A 23,810-nucleotide genomic window follows, 5' to 3' on the forward strand; every position below is an offset into this window, starting at 1 on the left:
GAAAAATAGATTCAAAGATTTCTTGCATCAGCTTTGCTTTCTGTTTTTCACTAAAGGGGGAAGTAAGGACAAAAATGGAGAAAAAAATAAAAAGAACAACAATCACTGTCAAGTTCAAGTTAAACTACAACATAGGAGGAACAGACAACTGCCTTGAGATAAGGCAGAGTCTAGTTTGTAGTACTTGGCATATGCGCTGGACAATGTGATTGTCGACCAGTATGGGGCTATTTCAAAACATGGTTTGTTATCTCACCTCGGGACACCTATCTCCAGATTTGTAATGATATTTATGACATAAAAGATTCATCTATTCAAATTTATTGACAGCTGTAAAGCTTCATCTATTCAATTTAGCAACAGGTGGCAACAGTGTGTCCTCCATGTCATGCAGCTGGTCTGTGGAACTTTATTATTTAAATTGTTTAGTTCATTGAAGTTGAGCTTCTGTCTCCCAGGGCAAAGCTTAGGCAGAACAATGTTAATTTTGTGTCCTGGTACTCATATTTTTCTTTGCAACTTACTGTCATCACTTTGTCTACGAAAAAGTGGTGTTCAATATGGCTTAAGGATTCTCTTACCACCATCATTCAAACTGTCACAACACTGAGTGAAGAGAGTCTAAAGGGAGAAAAGTAAATGCCTTCAGAGCTAAGATTCAATGGGAAACATTATGAAAAAAATGGGAGGCTTCATATTTTTGGCTTCTTTTCGAAAGTGCATTGACAGTAGAAGTGGAACAGCTCAGGTGCTGAACATAATTGTCAAACGAGCAAAAAGGTTTGTACTTTAAAAGCAGTAGCTGAGAAAATATGAAGAAACTTTAGCACAGAAAGAATGGTTTCATTCTTTTCCCCACACTAGGTAATAGTGCTGATCCAAACTGGCAAAACCAAGAGCGTGGTAGAAAACTTCTAGGCAGAAATCATTACTTGGAAAATTAAACTATTCAATATTCTCTTTTTCACTAGTGGTACAAAACCACTTCGATTATTCCTGAATAACTCTTGGCAGACTGGATCTGCGATTCCCCTCCCCCCAAACCCCACAATTGCAGAGTGGAAGAAAAACAGAAGGAGCCAAGAACCACCACATTAATTATTTTGAAGTGTGCTAATGAGGTCAGTGTATTCCCAGACTCAGCTATATCATGTAACATCTTCTGTCAAATATGTCATCTCCTTAAGCAAAATGAAATACGTTCTGGAAATGCGTGTCTTGAGACTGAAATAATAACTATCACCAAGAGGTCACTCTCTCTTGAGATTGCTTTCTGAAGTAATAAGGTTTATTTCTAGAGTTTTGGAGACCTTGTGATTTTGTGTAGAATTCATTAAAGAATGGTTTCATAAAACACCTGGCTTTTTTCCTCTTTTTAAACACCTTTCGGAACATGTGCTTTAATAATAAATACAATTCATAATAGTTGAGAACTACTGGGATATCAATGCAGGATCTCTACAGGATAGAAGAGGGCTGTCTTCCACTTACTACCCTCCTGAAGGAAGTGAGTTAAATCTCTTTCAGTTCTCCAGTATATCTCAGATCCCAGTAATTTTCCACTAAAACTTTCAACTTCACGTGAAAAATACTTATTAGCAATTAATTTTTCTCCTCCTTCCTGCCCTCTCCCATTCCATCCACAACTAAGAGCAATTATTAAAATCTTATTTAATGTACTCCTAAAATACAAGAGGGGGTTAAAAAACAGAAATAAGAACTCCTAGTACAGAGATCTAACAGTTGAACTAAAAGACAGGTGCTGTCATTCCCTTGGTCATGCTATGTGTCTGTTGCTTCAACTGTGGTCTTGAGAGGTCTGACCAGAAAGATATATGACTTAAGAAGCAAAAGAAGCGGAGAAAATTTGTTAGCCTCAAACTCCTCTAGATCAGCTTTTGGGAGGAAGACTGCTTCCCTCTCCTTTTTGAACTCTTCCTTTAAATGTTGAATTTATCCAATGTAGCACAGCCGCCAAATAAGGAATTTGGCAAGGAGGTGACAGTTCAGTTTTGAAAATAAAAAGGATATGTTTCTATGATAAATGACATAACTTTCTTCCATAACCATTTAAAGATCATCAATAGGAAAATAACAAAACAGCAAAGCTGCATGCAAGCTCACAGAGCTCAAGACACCAGTTCTGTCAGATCTGTATCAGCCTTTTCTTCATACAGATGTATATAAATTTGTTCAGATTTGAAAGAACTGAACATCAACTAGCATGTTTCTATAGTAAGAACAATTTAAACAAAAAAAAAAAATCATTATTTCCCTTTTTCATACACACAGAAAAACATTAGTTGCTGGAGAAAATGACACTCTGAAGTATTATTTAAGTGAAAATTACAGGGCAGTTGACAGAATTCCCAACCACATACATCTGTGTATGACTAAGGATATAAAACAAGATCTCATGTGACCTTTCAATCTTAGACATAATGATTAGCCTATAATATTGCTAGTCTGCTCCCAGCTCTCCTGAAGTCCTATTAAAACACCCTTTTCAAGACACATTTCTCTGCCCCAACAGGCAAATTCCTTTACTGCCAAGAAAAGCAAGCAGGAGAGAACCATATGAAATACTGCATGTGTTGTACGACGTGCTAGGAAAGCCAAGCGATCAGCTTGCAGGCATGCTGTCACCAGGTGTAACGAGCAGCACAAAATACAGTTGGAAAAGGGGCACATAACAAGCTGATAAAAGCTGCAAGCACAGAGGTAGCCAGTGTAACCACCCAGACCACGCTGCAGCAAGTAGCTGTGGAAAGTCACTGTAGGATAAGCCTGAGCAGGTTACTGGTATAGCAGGCACATGGCAACCTCACTTCTTTCACTGTTGGTCCAGTCCAGCAGCAAATGATGCTCTTGCTTCTACTCCACCACCCTTTGTACAAAGCATGGCATTTTAATTCATTTTGCTCCTTTCTTAATATTTTAAAATCCACTGAAATGGAAGAGTAAACTCATTTTGTATATCAAGAAACTATGGTGGGATTCTATCCTTTATGTTTTAAACTGGTTTGTTTGGTTGTGGGTTTTTTTCTTATTTTTTTTTCTTTTTGTATAATCATCCCTCACTTTTCTCATTTTTTCATAGCTCCTAGACCACTCAAAATTCCTTTTTTCTCCCTCATTCTGTTACTTGAGCTCTGACTGCGCTTTCAGCAGTAATCTGTGGATTAACAGCTTACTCCAACCCATTTTCCACTATTAATAGTGTCTGAATTACTTTCTTACAATAAGAGGTAGGTGAAGATCCCAAAACTGATGGAGAAATAGCAAGTGTCTGGTTATGTGGAGAGCTATTTATCAAAAAACTATCCCCATTTTTTCCTGTTTTCTCCCCCCCACCATTTTCCTTTCTTTCCACAATAGTACTTCCCACACTCTTTCACCTACACCCAAATGGAAAAAACCCAATCGCCTAACCTTGAAAAAATCATACTGTATCCAGAGACACATTTGATTTGGCAGTACCTTGATCCAGACTTCTCTATATGTTATACTGGTCATGATTAAATATTCTAGTGGAATGTAAAATAACTGCTTTAGCTTTCAAATGCTGTTTCCTTTTCTTAGAAATATGGTTGAAAAAAGTGTTGGCTTTAGAAATCTTTAACCTTATTTCTGTGGATCCAAACCTCATTTAAGCAAAAACTGGACAGAGACAACCAGTAGCATCCAGAAGAAGTTAAGACAAAACATATCTCCTCCTCACTTGCAGTTAGCTACTAGCTGAAGTACATTCCAGAGTACCCAGAATGATAATTTTAAAAACTGTTCCAAAGACTACACTATCTGTAGTTCGGATTTTTAGAGTAATCAGAAAAAGGGTTTGAAAATGATCATTCCAATTCCTTTTGAAGTTTTCTAACTAGAAAAAAATTACTTACAAAAGTTTTATAAAAACCCTTTGGCATCGAGTAGGGATATATTTAATATTTGGAGTGTGGCAGCTAAATTCAACCAATATGTCCTCATTTCAAAACCAGTTGCAATTATTTTCAAGTGATTAAAATAAGTAAACAAATATAACGAATCCCACAAAAAAAGATAGTCAAAAAATGCTTTCTTTGACAAACCAATGCTGTAGCCTGGCTTACTTTAGGGCTGAAAAGCAGCATATTCCTGCTCAGTGATATTAATTTTAAAAGATGCTTATCAGCTTCAGACCCCGCATAGAAGCAGGTAAGGGTGGAAATGGGGAAAGGAAGGAGAGATAGGAGATACCCAGCATCATGAGCCTATAATGGTTCATGCACTTTTCAGACAAACCCTAAAATAATGCAGAAGATTTAGTTCACCCTTAGTCAAGCTGTTTTACAATAATTTTTATAATTCCTTAAAAAAATTGATACTGCAAACAACTGTATTTACACCTCCTCCCTTAACCTAAGGGCTATCTATCTTTATTTAATCTTTCTACAGCAATCTGAACTACTAAACATGAAATTATAAAACAAAGACTATTAAATAATTTTGAATGACAATTCTATGGTTTTGAAATCCATTTTCTACTGATAAATAGCTGCAGAATTCACTCACTCTTTGGCATCTTAATGAAAATTACATATCAGCATTTTCATGAATATGATATATCAAACCTGTGTTATGTATGAAAATAACATCATTCATCCTATGTTCTCTGATTCCTTCTTAGAACTGTTAGAAACCATGATATCAAAAAATTCTGATCTGATCTCAGGACTGAAAACCTTAAATGGAAAGTTATTCAAGTTATTTGATTAATTTAGCACATAAAAATCCTTAAACAACTTTGAACTGTTTTTGGAAACTGAGCTTGATCAAATTGACACAAATATGTCATTATATTCAAAAGACTAGAAAACTTAATGAAAGAAAACATAAACACACTAAGATTAAAGATAATATTTAAAACCACAGATTCTGTGTCTACTGTGGGGTCATCTTCCAGAATGCCACAACCCATGCTAATCAAATCCTTTGCATTACTGCAGTTGCAGTCAGATAAATGTACTTGCTAAGATAATCCCTTCATGAAGATTTCTGTCATGAGACTGTCAAACTGTATAATATAACAATTTCCAGTACTCAGGTTTAATCAAGCTAGACAAAAATATTGGAGACACTCCAACTATTTTATGGCTTAGGGCATCAAGGATCCTGAGATCGCTTCCCAAGTGCCGTCAGATGCTACATCTCCCAGATTTAGAATCCTGGCTTCCTTGACAGTCTCCTAATGACTACAGGAAATTCCAATATAGCAACTCCATGTCCTCATCAGCAAAAGAAAAATGCAGCAGCACATCCAAGTTGCACTCCTTCAAATATCCATGCATCGATAATGATTTTAAACAAAGCATCAGCTTTCCATGATTTAAACACATAGCACCATAATCATAATTCCTGGCTGGTTTAGCCCACAGGACTGTTGCCTGATGGACATAAATGCCCACTGCTCATGAGTGACAACAAGAATTAACCGCACAAAGTTGACAAATGGCTAAAAAAACTTAATACGAAGGCAAAAAAAAAATCTTGATATAACCTACAGATCTGTCCTTTGAAGAATTTATTTTTAAAATAAATTCTATTAAATGACATATTTCAGAAATTAAACATTTCTTTTTTGTATTTGAAAAATGATCTTCTCTTTGTTTGGAACAAGATTATTTAATCATTGCCTCAAACTTGCAAATAAAAATACTAATTACCAAGTATCCCATCAAAATAGTAAACTGAAATTGCTGCTTTGTTCACAAATGTGTTTTCTTGTTCTCACAATACCAATGACTATTTACAAGTTTCAATGTTTTATAGAGATTATTTACTTGAGCAAAAAAACACCAAAAATTTCGATGGCAGTATAGCAACTTTACACTCATGAACACCTACATCAAACTCCTCAGAAACGAGAAGTACAAAACCAGATTTTAGATATATATATATATATAAATAAATATATATAATGTATGTCATTTAGATAGATAGACATTTTATCTATATATATTTACAGGTAGATTTTATATACACATGTATACACACACACACAGACACACAAACATATATAATAAATCAGCTCAGAAGTCTTACCTGAGTTTGCTTCATTGCCCGTTCCATTCTGCGAGTACTTCCTTTCTCAAGTTTGGTCCGAAGGAGCAAGGCTGATGTCTGAATGGCCCAGAACTTTGGCTGAGAGAGCAAGCACTGCAGAGAAAAAGAGCATTTTGTCATTATTTAATGTTAAAAGACTCTGAAGACAGTAAAGTTTTGAACAGTTTCTCAAGCATGAATTCTGAAAGTCAAATATGTGGTTGCAGTACGTGGATGAACTGAAGGCTGTATAGATTACCTAAATCTACCTTCAAGATAAAAAGTGGCCTTCAAAACCAGTTTCTCCTTCTGAGCTACTGCAACACTGTGTGTACATGTGGTGCATACACCAAACTGCACAAATTAAACAGCCACTTGGAGTCAAAGAAAAATAAAGAATTTGATACTGAGCTGACCGGCCCAGCCTTCTCCACACCTGCACAGTGGATAGTTTTGGACAGCAGCAGGCATCCTACTTCTCAAGACTGATCAAGTCTAGTTCTCTCTTGGCCCCTCCTCATATGCAAGGTGCCCTGATGTCTGCATTAACAGCACTTTCACATGAAAAACACTGAAACTGCTAAGAATCTGAAGAATATTAATTATCCTAGCATTTGCCATGACTTGAGAATAACAGGAAAGATTTTTGATTTTAGTAGATGTATAGGGAATATGGAATAATCTAGGTTAAAAGCTTTCCTAAAAACATTTTAATTTCTCACTTGGAACACACTGCACTGATGCCAGAAACTTAGTGCCAGTCTCCAACCACTGATTTTTAGGAAACTCAAATAGGAGACATGTAGCCAATACAGCTTTGATATCCCTTAATAATTTACAGACCACCTGGATTCTTTCCAGTATGGTTTTAGACACAGTATACCATTCTTCTGTCAGATATTCACTCTGAAAATGGAGACAGCAGGAAAACTTCCTTGCTAATTTTATTGACACTGCAAATACGATCCATCTTCTCTGAGAAAATATATTTGTCTATAGATATTTGCAGACTAGAGAAAAAGCCCCAGTGGTTTTATTCTTTCCTCTCAAAGATCTCCCAAAGCATTAAAAAGTATGCTTTGCTCATGGTTTGTGTTAAATGCCTGACAAATTTCTGTCATATTGTAATCTGTTTTTCTTTTCCCTAGTGTTTTCAAAGGAAAAGAAGCAGAAAGAAATAATCTAAACCAAATTCCCTCCCAACAAAACTACAATAGGAAGAGAGACAACAGCAAATGAAAACATAAATGAAGGCAGTATGAATGCACTTACAGCCAAACACTTCAACATCACCTCATCCTCCCCTTTGTGACCAAGAATCTCTGCACTGACTCTTTCTTGACTTCTACTCAGTATTAGATTAAAAAACACCCAAAGGCATCTACACTGTCCTCTATGTTCTGAGGACCTGGAAGTATTAAGGGAACACAATCGCAATGTTCTATATTCTGTAGACTTTCAAGTGCCCTTTTACAAATTATGATCAGTAAATCTATTAACTGGTACAAATCCTAGTTCTCAGAGCTCATCTCTCTCTCCTATTTCATCAAAGTTCAGTCTACTACCTATTTTTGTTTGGTCTTAAGACAAACACAAGCAAGGCATTCTTACCAGAGGACAGTGATTTCTGAATTTATATTTTGGCAGCCATTCCACATGGCCGCTAAACAAAACACCTTAAGGAATTTTGCCCTTAGGGCAAACACTTGAACAATGCCTACTTTAGCTTAAAAGCTTCTTTTTTGAGAAAGGTTACCCTCTTCCCCATTTTCTCCATTATTGGTATTCTGTTGTTTTATTTTTTACTTGAAGGGAATTCTTTCTCTCCGACATGATAGTAGATACTAGTATTTATTTTTCAAATGAACACATCTCCCAAGAAGAACGATGACAACTAAAGGGCTTGACTAATAATGCTCCTAAAGATATTTTCAGTCCAGTTATGGCCCTTCTCCAGCAGCACAGTACTTGTCCTCTCACTCTGGTTCACCTCAGCAACTGGCACAAGGAGGGCATAGTACAAAAGTTCTGTATCCACACCACCCAGCTCTGCAAGAGAACAGGCAGCTCAGGAAAACCTCTCCTCTGTTTCCATGTACACCTCCTACACCACTGTCTAAGCAGTGATTTAAACAATCATGCCGCACAAAGTGTGCATAAAGTCATATGAGGAGGATGGAAAAGTGAAAAGAGACAGGGTCGAAGAGAAGTAGAAATAATTACATTTCACTCCTCTACAGGAGCAATGACAAGTCTTATTTTGAATAACAATCCTGCTTTTTAAAGGTATTCATGAAACAAAATGAAAGGTATACCTGCTCTACAACTACAGAAGAAAAATTTAAGTTCGCCAACAGTTTCATTGATACAAAAAAGCACTGCAACTGCACAGGACAATGAGAAGCAGACCTAGTTTTCATTTAAGACGCACTTGTAATTTTATATTTGTACTGAGTTCAGTCCTGCGCCAGAACTCAAAATGCTCACCTTTTCATTGCCTAATTATAATGTTTAAAGCATCACAGATACAAAATAATACGTTCATAAAGGGCACAAAGTTTACACTTAAGGGCTGTAAAGAATATTTTCAGAACATGTATCCATAACTATTAAGCAAGCTTTAATCTTCTACCCAAAACGTCGACTTGTTCCAGATAGTAAATACTTTCTCGAAAGTGCCAAAGCTTTATATTTTCACCTGAAGCTAAATCTAGACTTTATTAATAGGACCATAGGTTAAAATAAAACATCTGGAAAAAAGAAAGACTTAATCAAGATCATGCAAGTTTTGTCAACATACTTGAAAATTCATTATACTGCACCAAAGACAGCTAAGAAAATTAGCAAAATAATTCTAAAACAAAACCACAATTAAGAATCTTCATAAGTCATCTTTGTTCTTACTTTAGGGAAAGAACAATAAAATAAAGAAACACAGGAAAATTGAAAGGGTGAGAAGAAATGAAAGGAAATAAGGTTACACAACATTTTCTACACAGAACAGAATATTTTCACATGGGAAAACTAATTTCTCCCCACATTTTTTTCCTACAAACAAGAATCTTCTATATCATCCTCTCCCAACATATCAAAGTATAAAAAAAGATTACCAAATTATTATAAAAGCCAGAATATTTAATTCAATATATCATCCTCATATGACATTCAAATGAAAAAAGATAATGCTGCAAGTCTTAATAACAAAGTAGCAAATTATTGTACAACACCTTTATAATATCTTCACTACTATAGCTATACAAAAATCGGAATAAGCTAGCAAGAATCCTCATGAAAGCTTGTGCCATTGGTACTTCATATGTACACATGGATACTTACCAAATTACAGTGTTTGGTTTTAAAGAAACTACACACAGAGAAAGCAGCCCGCACCTTAAAAATAATCAAGAGTGTAATATATTCAAGATAAAACAGAAAAGTTAACCAAAGAACCCTGGGAAATTTGGGACACGCAGAAAAGGGTTCCACAATAATACAAGATGTCCAATCAAGAACACAAACCAAAACAAAGTCTTCAGAAGGGCAGATGAATAAGACTGTATCAGTCAGTCATGATTTATAAAACATATAGGTTAGTCAGTGTGACTCTTTTGCATTACTCCACCTGCTATTTAAAAAAGTTGGTGTTCTTACAGGAATTCTTCCTGACATCAAAGACAGAAAGAGCTTACATGGGCTTATTAGACATGCTAGAAAAGCTGGAACAGGTAAAGATGATCCTTCTTGACTGCAGCTCTAAATAATTTGAATATTTTCTAACTTTTCCTTATTATAAATCTATGCATTAATCCCATTCTGTTATTCCTGTAGATTGCTCACTGATAAACTATCAGTAGCCCTGCAAAGAACTATGACTGTTATGATGGAGCTACCATTTGGAAGTGGACTTGCAAACTGAGTAACTTTAATTGCAACCAGCTGTGGTATTCCCAAGAGTTTGCACATCAGTCCATCAGTGAACCAAAAATATTCTGCTTATTGGCCAGATAGCCAGGATGTGGTAAAATTACTTAATTGAAGGCACAGGCATGAGGCACCCTGAGGATTGCTCTGTTCCTTTGTCATCTCCTCCAAAGACGTGACCTTTAGTTTAGATTAGGCTCAGGTTATTTGCTAACATATTTGAAGTTACAAATAAAAAAACTGAAAACACTGAGGGGGATTTAAAAAAAAAAAAAAATATCCCCTTTTAGTGTCTTTTCATTAGCCATTTCAGTTAACATACTTCAGCAGCTTTGTTGTTTGCTTTTCCAAAAAGCCACACATAATTAAGATTTTCAAATTACTCATGTGGATTAATTCATGTCTATTTATCATTAGTCTTGCTTCATATAATCACATATATCTTTATATGATGATTTTCAGTGATTCATTCAGATAATTAACATGAAGACCTTATTTCTTCAATATAACCAAAGGCAAAGTGGCAACTTTAAAACTCATTCTATGTTTCTCTGTAAAATGAGAAAATACCATGGCTTCTTTTCAACATTCTATATTGTGCACAGTAGTCAGGTAAGTACATAAAAAAAAAACACCTAGATGAAAGCATATGACTGAGGTATGAACAGGGAAAATTCTTGCTTCTTGCACTCACTTTGTAGACGTATCTGTTAAAAGTGGTAAAAGACTCTACCACTGAAATCTAACTTAGAGGTGTTTGATTTGTTTTTAAGTATACAGCAAAGGATCCTTTGACATAAAAACTTCTATGGAATTCAATCCTCAGAATAAGAGGAGAAAATTAGTATGAGATTAGGGAGGATGCGATTTTTTTTCCACATATTATTCCCATCCAACTAATCTGACACTTAAATTTCTGAATAAATAAAGCAAGTTTTTCTCTTTAAAAGTCATGTTCAAATGGCCCTTACTTAATTTGCAATTTTTTGGAAGTTTCTCCTAGCATTAAACCAGTGACCAAAAAAGTAAAATGAAATAAAATTAAAAATACTCAACTTATGGAAAACCTTGAAATATGCAACATTATTATGGAAAAGTTTCCTTACATTAAATCTATGTATTTTCAATAGAATAGTATTTCACAAAAGATACTTCTTGCGGTTCTGGAAAACTCTGCCCGGCGAAGCAGTTAAATGAACTTTATGAAAATATTTTTAATTGCCTAAGAAAGATTAAGGCAAGCCAAAGTCCAGAGGGAAGCAAAAATAATATAAGTTTTGAGAAAAGACCTAGAAGACCTTACAACAGTAACTCCTCTACTAATTGAGCTAAAGTGCAGATGATTTCCAGTAGTACTGGCAGCTTCTGGTTGAAATGGGATTTGTAACTTTAAACAGTAATTCTGTTAGAACTCTATACGGTAAAATAAAGTGCATTTGTGATTAAGTGGTTTCCAACACCAGTGCATTTTTTTATATTGTACTGAAAAGCATAAATATCAAGAGGGTAAGAAAAACACTAAAGTTCTAGTTACAATTAAGTAGTAGAACCATGGCTTGGCAACAAAACAAGCCAGTCAATAGGACCACTTTGGGCTTTTCTGCTTAGTGTAGGAACATGTAAAAATTTCCTGTTTGCTGGAACAGAGCCATCATCTTAGTCCAAATCCAGTACACATATCTATTCTGATATACGTGCCCATCCCAAAGACTTAAAAATAATTAGGAATCAAAAGAAGATTTGATTATACATCATAATTAGCAAACACATGATGATGACGTTTCAGAGCTTAAATTCCTCCTAGTAGTGTTTTTATTCCTATCACAACACTCAACAGTTTACCAATCCTTCAGTGACCAGAAATTAAGAGGAAACTATAATAACTAGGCACACACACAAATCCTCAAAATAAATACACAACTAAAATACAGTACTGTTTTCTAAATAGGCATTTTTAACTGAACAAGAAGTAGTATTTGATGTTTAAACTGATTTAAATATATCTGTCAAAAGATTGTTTTTAAGCACAGAATGCTGTTCTTCTGGTGACTATAAACATTTTAATGCAAAAAAATTGCTTAGCAACCAGCTAAACAAATTGCTATCCTTTTATGTAATTAAATTATATGTTTCTATTTTGTAGTTATCACAGTACACATGCTCTGTATACTCAGTGATAAAATTGCCAATAAATCTAAAAATGCACTTAGAATTACAGAATGTTGAATAACAATTAAAATAAGAAGTTTTTGTCTTTGATACACCATAGTCCTCAGTTCAATGTTACTCCCAAGATTTTTCCTCTTTTTATTTTCTCTCATGGTATTACACACAAACCCTCTCTATTTTTATATGTAATGATATATAATTACTGTATATAATCTCTATACGTATTATTATATAATTGCATTAAACTTGAACCCTTAAACTAAAATGTGTATTTGTAAACGCCCATCTAATTCATCCCAGACAAAGGCTTAACACTGATTTTGGAGAGGTTATGTTTTTTTCATTCTAACAGGGGAGCTCCTCCAGCATCTTCATAAACCATCATTTTATTGACATTGAATAATCTGAAGTTTAGATGAAAATGACTCCCATACTTAAATATATTTATATAATGCTTATATTTTCTGAGATTATTACCTTAATGCATGACAACTTCAGGTTCAAATTCAAACATAATCTGACAAAAAAAAGAGATTTCCTATTTGACACTAAATTGGAAAAGGTGGCAACAGAACACAACACATCAAATTCGAGCCTACTGACTTCACTGTTTCTCCAAGACAAGTTATGTTAATGGAATCTGAAGTTCAATCCCCAATTTATATAAAACATCATGAGTACATGATAGTTCTCAACAAATAAGAAATTATTGGTTAACTTGGGAACAAACAAATAGGATGCTGAAGAAAATTATTTCAAACCATCCTCTTATTTCAGCTTCTGTCATAGATGACAGAACGTACACTGGCAATTATATATATATATAGACAGAATAATCACTGTCACTTCAGACAACATTCCCAAAAAATAATTTTGGAATTTACATCACTAATCAGTGTGGCAATTCAAGCATCTCTATATTCCTCGCCTTTCTAAGTATTATTGACAAGAAATATTTGATTGCATGTGTCAATAGTCAGATAAAACATAGTAATCTGAAAAAACAAATTTGGGGCATCTGTAAATTTGTTTTACAGCAAACCTTCAGATAAATAAACAGTTAATTTCTAGAAACATTAGGACTGCCTTAAGCACAAGCAATTAGAAGACGTAAGACTGTATATTCTCCAGTCACATTTTATTAGCACGAACATCTTCATATTTTCTAAGGTTCAACAAGAAAAAAATTACATTAGGATTTTACTCTAGATGATTCTTGTTTCAACTTGACAAATTCTAATCCTATTTGGCATAATTATGTCTTTGGAAAGCAACACAAAGAAGATAAGGTTCACAAACATGGCAAATAGTATTTTCACAGCTTGAGAATGTAAAGTTTCCATAAATATTGTGACAGTGGATATATTTAGTGGTTAGAAGAAAGGCAAAGAAGAAAAGTCTAATTTATACAGTAATTCTAGTTCCTAGCATGGACTGGTCAACAGACTTCACAGATAGCTTTTTTTTTTCATTTTAAAATAAAATGTCTAAACAGAAGGAATACTTGCATCAGTGTGTATTGTTCTCCACTACATCTTTCCTCCTCAAGGTCAAAAGAATTGTGCAGATAATCAAACAAACATCAAAGGCCCTGCTGATATGTTTTAACAATTATCAAAAGCTGTGCTGTATATGGCTTGACACATCTGTTTAATTTCATACTTTTACTAAACCCTGAAATCTGTCCTACATTTCTAGTCACTCTAACAGCGATTTGGACTGGAAAAAACCAAAATATTATCAATCAATCCTGCAAAGCAGAAGTGCACATACACCAATGCAAAAGCAACCGTCTTCAAAATTTCTGCTTTTTCCTCTGTGAAACAAGACAGTAATTTTAGCTAGCAACTGACACATCTTCTTCCATATAGCTGTGACAATTAAAAACAAACAAACAAACAATATACAAATCATTTGTAGTTACAAATTCCTAATTGATCAAACACTCTTAGGGTAAAACTACCAAGACAAGGATAATTTACGTTTTTTCTTTGCAAACATGACAACTTGTATTATTCACTTGAAATGAATTACATTTCAGACATTATTCCGAGTCTTGTGCTAGTGTTTCTTTTTCAAGGTTGCATGAGGAAAACATGTTATTACCTGGTTAGGTCTTTTATTTTTCTTGCCTAGCAGTATCTAATATAAATTCTGCAGGCAGCTTTAGAATGTTAAGCCAAGACTTTTGCACTATAACAACAAAACAAAAAATTAAGCAATGTTTGAGTCTGTATGAAGAGCATGAGCAGAAGTTCTGTATTTTCATTTATTAGGTCTCTCAGTTTCAGTAAGTTGTTACATCATGATAGCATGCTATAGAGTCAATCATGGGATCACTTGTGATTTTTTTTTCCTAAGACTTCTTCAAATTTAAATGCTCGTGATTTAAATGTTACCTTCTTCTTAAACCAATTGTGTCTGACTGCCAGTTAGGTAAACCAGGGAGACAGGAAGGAATTCTCATAATAATAAAGCAACAGAGGAGAAGATTTACTTTCCTGCACTGGCTGAGACATCAGCGTGTGTTTTAATATATTAATATTCCATATATATTTCAGTAGGTTTAGACCACACATTCAGCATATTTCTTCCAAACTCTAAAACTATTCACTCAACCGTATGACAAGGGTTTATTTTGGTCTATAAAACTAATCCTGGGACTGTTCAACCAAAATAGCTTTTCACCACAACAGGTGTTAGCTGATCATTAGCAGAGCTAGGCTTAAAGCTCTTAACCACAGCCATTAGAAATACCTCTTGGTGTTAAAAAGCAAGGCCAAAACACCCATCAGTGATCTGCATCAAGGGACTAGTTTAATTAGAATGGCATTTTTAAAATTCGCTTTGTCTAGTCTTGTCTGCTAGTCTCAGCACTCAAGTTGTAACATTACATCATTGTAAATATGTAGGATCTTTTGTTGATTTTGACTACTAAAACAAGAAGACACTATCTGATTTTTTTTGGCATTATTATATACTTCCATGTGTTTGAATGAGATTTCTTCATATATATAATTTGAGAATGCATTTGAAATAAAATATTAATTCTGAGAGCTTTAAAATAAAACGTGGGTACACATACACACACAATGGACACTTCCTTTTTTCACCATCTGCAGTTATGAAGCATTGTTATAAGTTTTCTTTTTGTCCATAGACACGTTATAAGGCAAAAGGTATGCTTTGTATGGATTTAAACATAACAAATACAGAAAAGCAAGCTCACATTAGCCTGCATGGAACAAAAATATAACAAAAAGTAGGGAGACACTTATAGAGAGATATGAACATGATTCTTTGATTCTGTATAATGCAGTCTGTTACTTAACTTGCACACATGCAGGTACATAACTTGAAGAGAAAGCTATGGAAGAAACAATAGCACAAATCAAAGTTATTTTAGACACATTGAAAAAATCAACTCAGATCAGGATTGGCTAGGAAAATGTTTTAAAGCTTTTCTCCGCTTAGGATTTTCTACTTTCTAATTATGATACAAAGACATTATCTGTCAAATTAATTGTTCAGTTCTACTTATACAATCAAATTGCAGATGTATCCTGGATGTCCAGGACTATATAAGTTTTCTTCTTAACAGGCATTGGTAGGCTGATATTTAGCAAATTTTTAAGAGCTTAACGCTCTCTTAAGATACCAAGTGGTAACCATATTGTATCCTCTTGTAAGAGTTAAAAGAAGAATAATTTTTTTATGCTGTTGCTTAAGCTGTTTCTTGGGTTTTATGCTGTTGCTTAAGCTGTTTCTTGGGTTTATTTTTTTCTTTTCATTTTGAGAGACTATTTAAGTTTAGAAGTAAGCTTTCCTTGGAGGTTCTCAATTATTTTTTTTTACAAAAAGAAAGAAACTAGAGAAGAAAAGGAAACGTCATGAAGAAAGAAGATACTGTTTTATTTAAAGGAATCAACTTCCAGTGACTAGTGAAGGGTAAACCACATAAGATATGGCTCCTCTTTTCACTTAGAATGGAGTCCAGCCATATTACTGACACTTGCTCTGTTGTGCCAAACATATCACTTATTCTGTGTTATGCTGAAAACAACTTTAGCCAGATTTGACTGTAGTAGCATTGTCTTTTTCAGGTCTGTGGTTTGGACTTGCTCCTGAAACAGCATAGGTACAGACTTCCACACCACATCACAGTACTGCATTTATTTCCTAAGGCCTAATCTCAACAGCAATAAATCATGTTTTTGGATACAAAAGACTAGACTTTAACTCTTTGGTAGCAATGATAAGGATTTCCCTAGTTATTACAAAACAGCAAATTTCTCATTTTAACTGCTCAGCCTCAGGAATTTCACCATCTGTGCCAAGGTTCTGAACACATCCTGTGCTCTTTAGGTTATATCCTGAAAACCAGAAAAACACTTTTTTTTTTTTCCTCTCTGCACAGGTAGTAAAACAGTGAATTTTGTTTGAGAATGGCTAGATATCATATTTTAAAAATAGATAATTTCAGGACTATATGCAATGGTACATGCTGTCTAAGGACTTGCAATCTGTTTAGCCTCAAGACAAGCAAAGCAAATGACTGAAGAAAGGTTGAAAGTTAGAAAACTGGTGTCAATGGAGGATATTTTCTAACTTGTTAGAATTGGCCATGTGGGAGAAGAAACACGTCCTACTCCCCACTAGATATTCCCTTGGAAACTACCAAGTAGGCTCTTAAATCCTCTGTCCTTCTTGCTCCACCTCACCTTCAGCGTTGCCTCTCCTCTCACAAGGAGCATTTTTGGAACATACAGTTCTTCAGGGAGACAGTATGACTTTTCAGCTTTCCATTTCTGCTGCCTGTGGCTATAGACAAGAACCATGATTTGTCAATACTTTCTTTAGCCTGGTCAACTCTTTCTCCTTTTTTAAATAGTACTTCTTACTCAGCAAAATCCAGACAAAACTACTCATTAAGGTTCCCATTTCTTTTTTTCTGCTTCTTTGCTTGTTTGAACTCCTCCAGGCAAACTCAATGCTTGCAGAACTCCAGACCATTGGAAAAATCCTTTAGGCCTGACAGATCCTGCACCCTTATGCAACTGCCCCAAGGTGGTAGGATTAGTTTGTTCTGAGAGCCTACTCACATCTATGAGCTCACCACTACAGTTTTTTACTGTCAGTGATGCTTCCTGTTCATTTGGTCTACCGACAGCCTCTGGAAGAACACTACTCTATATACTATTGTTATCTCACACCACACAGATGTACCGTAACAGAAACTTTTAACTTTACTTCTGCAACGATAACTTCAGGACAAATATCCATTTACAATAATTACTCTTAAAATACCTTAACTGAAAAGAATGTAGGGTAGCAAAAGTACTCGTTCCCAGACAGATTTGGAGCACAACCACAAAAATTATACAAAACAATGGAGCCTTAAAAGCTCCCTTCACACCCTCAGTATAAGGCACTTGAAAAATCATCTTCTTGAAAAGAATCAATTTAAATGTTTTCATAATTTCAAAAGTTTAACATTAGTTAAGGACACAAGAAGAATAACAGTTGCATACATTTTCTACATTACAAAATGAAAATATGTAATTTGTGAACCCATTCTGCTAACTAGTCAAAATCAGCTAGCACATTTTTCTGTAACAGGAAAAGCCAAAAAGTATCAGGAATAATTACATGCCTAGACCAGTGATTTATAGTAAGGCTGCCATTGATTTCATTATTTATGTCAGAACAAATTATAGAATTTCTATAAAATATCTTGACAACTCTCAGTCCATAAGAACAGCTATCTGTAGAAGAACAGGGAGGCACAGTGAGGGAAAATCCACACAGTGGCAGACTGGACTCTACAGGGAGTGTGTGTCTACCTGGTTTTCCCCCGTTTTGAATGCCAGCATCCACCACAGGAATTCTGCCTACAACAGTCTCTACGGTTCAGCAGTCTACATACTGGGATACTTGGTGTTCACGAATAAGTATAACATGTTGAATGCAAGAGACATGAGTCAGTTACTGTTTGCTGGGCTAAGGGGCTAGGAGATGACTCAAGATGACAATTTCAGTGAGACTTCTAGGATGGTCTCAGCAGTTTCCCAAGAAAGTGCATATTAACAAGTCTCAATGTCCATTAGAGACTACTTGATTTCTGATTTCAATTCAGTTCCTACCTGACTTCACCAGTAGACGTATTTTGTCTTTTTAAAGAGCTACTGCTCTCATAAGTAACAGGATCAAGCTGCCAGAGGTCACCAGCAGCCTGGCTTTAAACCTCATGTGCAAAAGTTTAGTTTCCAGAAGCAAAACAAAGCTGCCACCTTCCTTTCAGAGACTGAGGACACAATGGTCCTGAAAGAAGACTAACTCCTTAAGAAGCAACTAACACCGAGGAAGGAATGGAATAAAAATAGTCAGTGATACATGAGAAAGAAAGGAATTAGGGAAGATGAGAGCAAGAGTGAAAGTCAGATAAACAAGAGATGAGAGTTGACAAAGGAGGGCTGAGGGGAATATGGCATGGGTGAGTAAACAAAAAGGGAAGCTGACGTAGGCACAAGTGACTAATACTAGGGGGAAAAAAAAAAGAGCAAGAGACTGCTAAGGAGCATGAAAGAAAATCCTGTCTTGGTGGGCAAAAGTAAGTAATGTGCCTAAAGCTGACAGAGTTCTGTAGAGAGAAGCTATAATCTGAATACATTTATTAGAGACCAAAGACAATGTTTGGGATGTGCTTTGGCTTAAAAGAAGTTAAGACGCATGAGCTGTAACGGATTAAGATCCAAACACAACAGTCTACTATCTGACCAGTTGTATTATGCACAGAAACAACAGCGGTTATTAAAATCACTATGAAAATTGGATGAAGAATCATAAATGGTTTCGGTTGGAAGCAATCTTTAAAAACCATTAGTCCAATCCCCCTTCAAAGACCAGGGACATCTTCAACTAGATTGGGTTGCTCAGAGCCCTATTCAATTTGACCCTGAATGTTTCCAGGGACGGGGCATCTACCACATCTCTGCATAACTTGTTCCAGTGTTTTACCACTGTCTTCATAAAGAATGTCCACCTTATATCTAGTCTGAAGAAGCTACGAGAAATTTTATTTTGACAAAGGAGGCAATCTTTTTAGTTATGTACACCCCATGCCTTACATTTTCCTAGCTCTATTAGAGATACAACAAACAGAAATAAACATTTGCCTACTATAGATAAGGAAGACATACAGACACATAAAAGATACACACTGAAGTTCTTGCACAATAAGCTGTAAGATGAGAAATATGGCCTTATTCCAACAACTAAATGACCTGCTTGCTTTTTGATTCTTACTACTAAGCTATTAACAGCTTCAGACCATGAAAGCTGTTCAAAATACAAACAGTTTTCTAAGCATATTTCCTTCCTTTATTCTAAAAACTGTAAGGGTTTCACTGACATGTATTAAACTAAAAAGCAAAGAAAACATCTCAGTTTTAGCCAATGATAAAACCCCAAACCAGGCACAATACTAATTTGAGGGAATGTAATGAATATGCTTTTCCTCTCCAAGTGTTGGAATTTTGAAATCAAACATTTCATTTTACAGTGCAGAAAAATCTTTCCCCATCTATTTATAGAAATCTGTAAAAGATTTTCTCTCATCTTTTGTCTAGACTAGACAGAATTCATTGTAGAATGTGTTGGCCAACATATTCTGACAAATGTACTGCAGAAAAATCTAGCTGACACAAGACATGGAGTCTTTCAAGAAAAAAAGCCTGAGCTCCAATTTAATTAATGCAAGACATGCTTAAGAATAATACAGACAAGGCAGTAAAATCTCAAATATGTCAAAATATACCAACTAATACCTAGTGTCATGATTTTTATTTCAGTTCAGAAAAGGTCTCACATCTCAGCTTCCCAGCTAGAAGAACATTAAATAGTGTAAATATTTTAAAACATTTTTGCAAATTGAAACAAGTAGAGCATGATGCTTTTAAACATTTTATTGGCATTTATTTGAATAGTCTTCATAACTAGCAGCTCTACTTGCTATGATTAATGCAGCCAATCCAAACATGTCAGATGTATTTATGCCATACCATATTATCATATATGCTAAGCATATAAATTAAACACAGAAAAAAAAGTCTGACTTTTCTCACAGTAATCATGAGACTCATTTATGACACACATTACATGAACAGTCCACTAAATGAGCTGGCACTGGCTTGATTTCCAGATGCAATGAACTAACCTTCACGAACAGAATATGAACCTTTCTTATTTGTGTATTTGCACAACTGGAAATTACTTTTCATAAGGGTCACAAACGCTTCATGTGAGCTACCCTATGAAGTTTTCTTGCATATTTCATGTTACAATTATGTATTAAAAATAACACTTTCCTTTATCAGCATGTAAATTATACCAATAAAAATGTATTTGTGGAAGAAAAAAACACAAACAGCTGCGCAATGGGGTCCTGCTGGCAAGAACACATGCTTTCCCCCTTCAGTCATAATGTACTGTTTAAAACATCAGTACTTGAATTCAAGCATTCTACAGATACATGTATAATAAATGTGCATACATCCTCCATGCAGATGCATTTAAATGTTTCACAAATTAATTTAATCTTAACTTCTTAATTTCCAGTCAACAGCACTTGAAAATTCCATTTTACTATTTAAATGTGCAGCTTTTGATAAAAGACAAAAAAGGAAACATTGTGAAAATACCAGAACTAGAGCTGCTTAACCTTTGTCCTTCTATAACATAGAGGGCACCATGTTTTTCCACAACATACTTAAGCCAACTAACTCCTTATACAAGGGCAGTACACAGCACAAAACCACACCCAAAATCACTGCTGAACATAATGGGGTTTACTCAAAGGAGGACCGCTAAGCAAGTAAACAGATGTTTCACTGAATCTAAACTGTGTTTTTTAGGAAAATTTCTCAAAAATAGGTACTCCAAATCCTTCCCCTTTACATCTCCTTTCAAAAGTCCATGGTTTATAGACTTAGAACTTGATTAAACATTTTTTGCACTCGAAAATCTTAAACTGACCATCAACAAATGTACCAAAGAAGGTACCAATTAGAAATCCCTTCCAGTAGCCTGCCTACCTAAAACTTCAAAAGTGAAAAGATCAAAGGCAGAAAAAAACTAAAGAAAGGAAAACTCATTGGAGATATTTCAGTTTTTCATCCTTAATTTTTGGGGAATAGAAAAAGAAATTCAAGCAGGAGCAGGGTAAGATAGATTTATTGCTTATCGAGTTCATATATTTTTTCCCAAAGTGGCTAGAAGAAGAATAGCTAGAATTGACTGCATCTGTTTTTCTTTAAAAAGAAAACAAAAAACAAAACAGTGACATTTTACTGGTGATAAATGAATTATTGAGTATCAGATTTACACATTTCAGACACCTTGGGGGGAAGAAAAAATACATACTTCATGACTGCAATCAAGGACTATAACATTCTAATCAAACCTGTCCTAAATTGTGCATTAAATCAAAAAAAATCTGTTCCTTCTTCAATATTTCGTCATTAACATAGACCAGAAAGAATGTTTGGTGTACTGATATGAAAAATGTTCTACTTCCAGTCAAAAATATAGACATGATATGATCATAGAAAATTAAACTCAAGTTGCTTAGACAGTAGCAAACAAGAATTCAACCATCTTCATTTTTTCAGATGGTATTTACTTTGAAAAAAAGGGAGACTTGTAATTTAGTCCTTCTTTAGCTCGTCTGTGTTCTTTCCAGCCAAACAGGCAGATTAGTAGAATATGTCACTAAAAAAAGTGACTGCTAGTACTAACACATGAATTGAACTGATCAGCAGAACACTGTCAAAAATGGATTATTAAGCACCATATAGAAGAGTGAGAATGCCCTATTTCCTTCAGATGATACCTCAGACAGTGTTTTGTTGAAAGGGAGTTTAATTTAATTTTCTTTCTGCAACAAAATCTTTCTTGCTTAAGTAAATTATAATAGTTCTAACTGGTGAAGGACATAAGAGGGGGAAGGGAAGCCTGCGACATGTCAACTGGCTGTCAGAGAGGCTGCTAGAAAAAATAAGTGAGCTGCTGATAGATAAAGAAGAAGGAGGAGGGGGAGAAGAAAGGCTGCTGTGGGAAAAAATGTTACTAACTGTCATCAAATTTGCCTGCTTAACTTCTCAAACCCTTAGACAAGCAAATAATCTATTAATATTTAAACATGATTTTCATGTTCTTTTACCACTGCAGTTTCAGTGAGACCACTAAAATTTATTGCTCAAGTAATTCTGTACAGATTACACAAAAGAGCATGCTATTCTAGAAAGGAAAGGCTATCCCTAATTTCTTGCTCAGAAAGGCACACAATAAATCAGGAATCATCTCTTGCAAGACGTGATGCAAGCAGAGCTGTGGATCCCAGGGACTGAGGGAAGAATTTAGACCACAGAGGAGAACAAAGTTGAAAGGGATAAAAGTGTCAATTATGTTGAAATCTGATACTTTGTAAAATAAACCAACTTCAAACAGACCGTTACTTAATCCCAGTTTTGGAATGGAATGCAAGCTTCCCCCCTACCCTGCAACACATGTACTACAGCACCCAGTTACTTTACCCAAAACACCTAAATGCAACAACACAACAGCAGCAAACATGACTGACAACACTAGGCTAGTTTCCTACCCACAAAACATCCCAAAGGTATGTACCAGACACTTTGTGAACAAGCTTCCAAGAAACCTAGTTGAGCCTTTGAACATGCAGCAGAAACAAGCAGCTTCTCCTTTGCTATACTCAATGTGATTTCCCAGTACTGTGAGATGGGCCAGAAGGCATACATGCGTTAAATTAGCAAGTGTTTAGATCCTGACATTCCTGCAAAATGATTCAGCCTTCTGAATAAAAGTGCTTAGAATAGAAAAATAAATGAAAGGAAAAAAAAAGAATAAAATAGGTTTGAATTCATTTACTTTAAAAAAAAGTCTCACTAGTACTAGGCAGGGCTTTGCTGAGAGAAAGCCTTTGCGGTGTTATAATCTCGTAACCAACAGAGTCTATTCAAAATGGAAATACAGCTTAGAAAAAGAAGTGAAAGAAACTTTTTATAAAGCCACTAAAGTTACAGCAGTAGAGACACATGGCACTCTTAATGAGCTTTTCAATACTCCTGCTGCTTATAAAACATAAAAAAACTGCAGCCATTTTCTCAGCAGAGAAAAATGCACTGCTTTTATTTAAGTTATATAAACAACTTCTCTTCAGAAACCAAATTGGCATGTTAGTTTTATAGAGATTTTGATAGGAAGGCTTAACATTAAAAATATCATATGCCGTGATTTAATTGCTCCCTAGTTCCACATTAATATCACAAATGGCATAGAAAAGATGAGAAAAACAAAGTATTCCCATTTCCACCTTCCACTCCCTCCTCCCAAAGCCCTCCTTCTACATTGAAAAGAAGAAAAAGTATTCATATATGCATATTCATACACATACACTCAATAAAATGTGCACTATAATTCTTCACTGTGATTTTCAAAGGTACCATACAACATCAGTTTCTATTACACTCAATAAATGCCCACCTCTGGAAAAAAATCTGTCCAACCATTCTCAAATTCCTTAGTAAAAACAGTTTCTTATGGAACTGGTAGCTCTACACAGT

General features: G+C 35.0%; 1 protein-coding gene across 2 annotated transcripts in view; it reads right to left on the bottom strand.

Moving 5' to 3' along the window:
• Window positions 1-23,810, bottom strand: part of TTC27 (tetratricopeptide repeat domain 27) — a 117,496-nt gene that overhangs the window by 50,738 nt on the left and 42,948 nt on the right. For both annotated transcript variants that reach the window (XM_064648539.1, XM_064648540.1), the window contains one exon: window positions 6,079-6,192. In XM_064648539.1, the coding sequence (XP_064504609.1) occupies window positions 6,079-6,192 (114 nt within the window). The remainder of the gene's footprint in view (window positions 1-6,078; window positions 6,193-23,810) is intronic.

Source organism: Pseudopipra pipra, chromosome 3 (genome assembly GCF_036250125.1).
Source record: "Pseudopipra pipra isolate bDixPip1 chromosome 3, bDixPip1.hap1, whole genome shotgun sequence".
Classification (NCBI taxonomy): domain Eukaryota; kingdom Metazoa; phylum Chordata; class Aves; order Passeriformes; family Pipridae; genus Pseudopipra; species Pseudopipra pipra.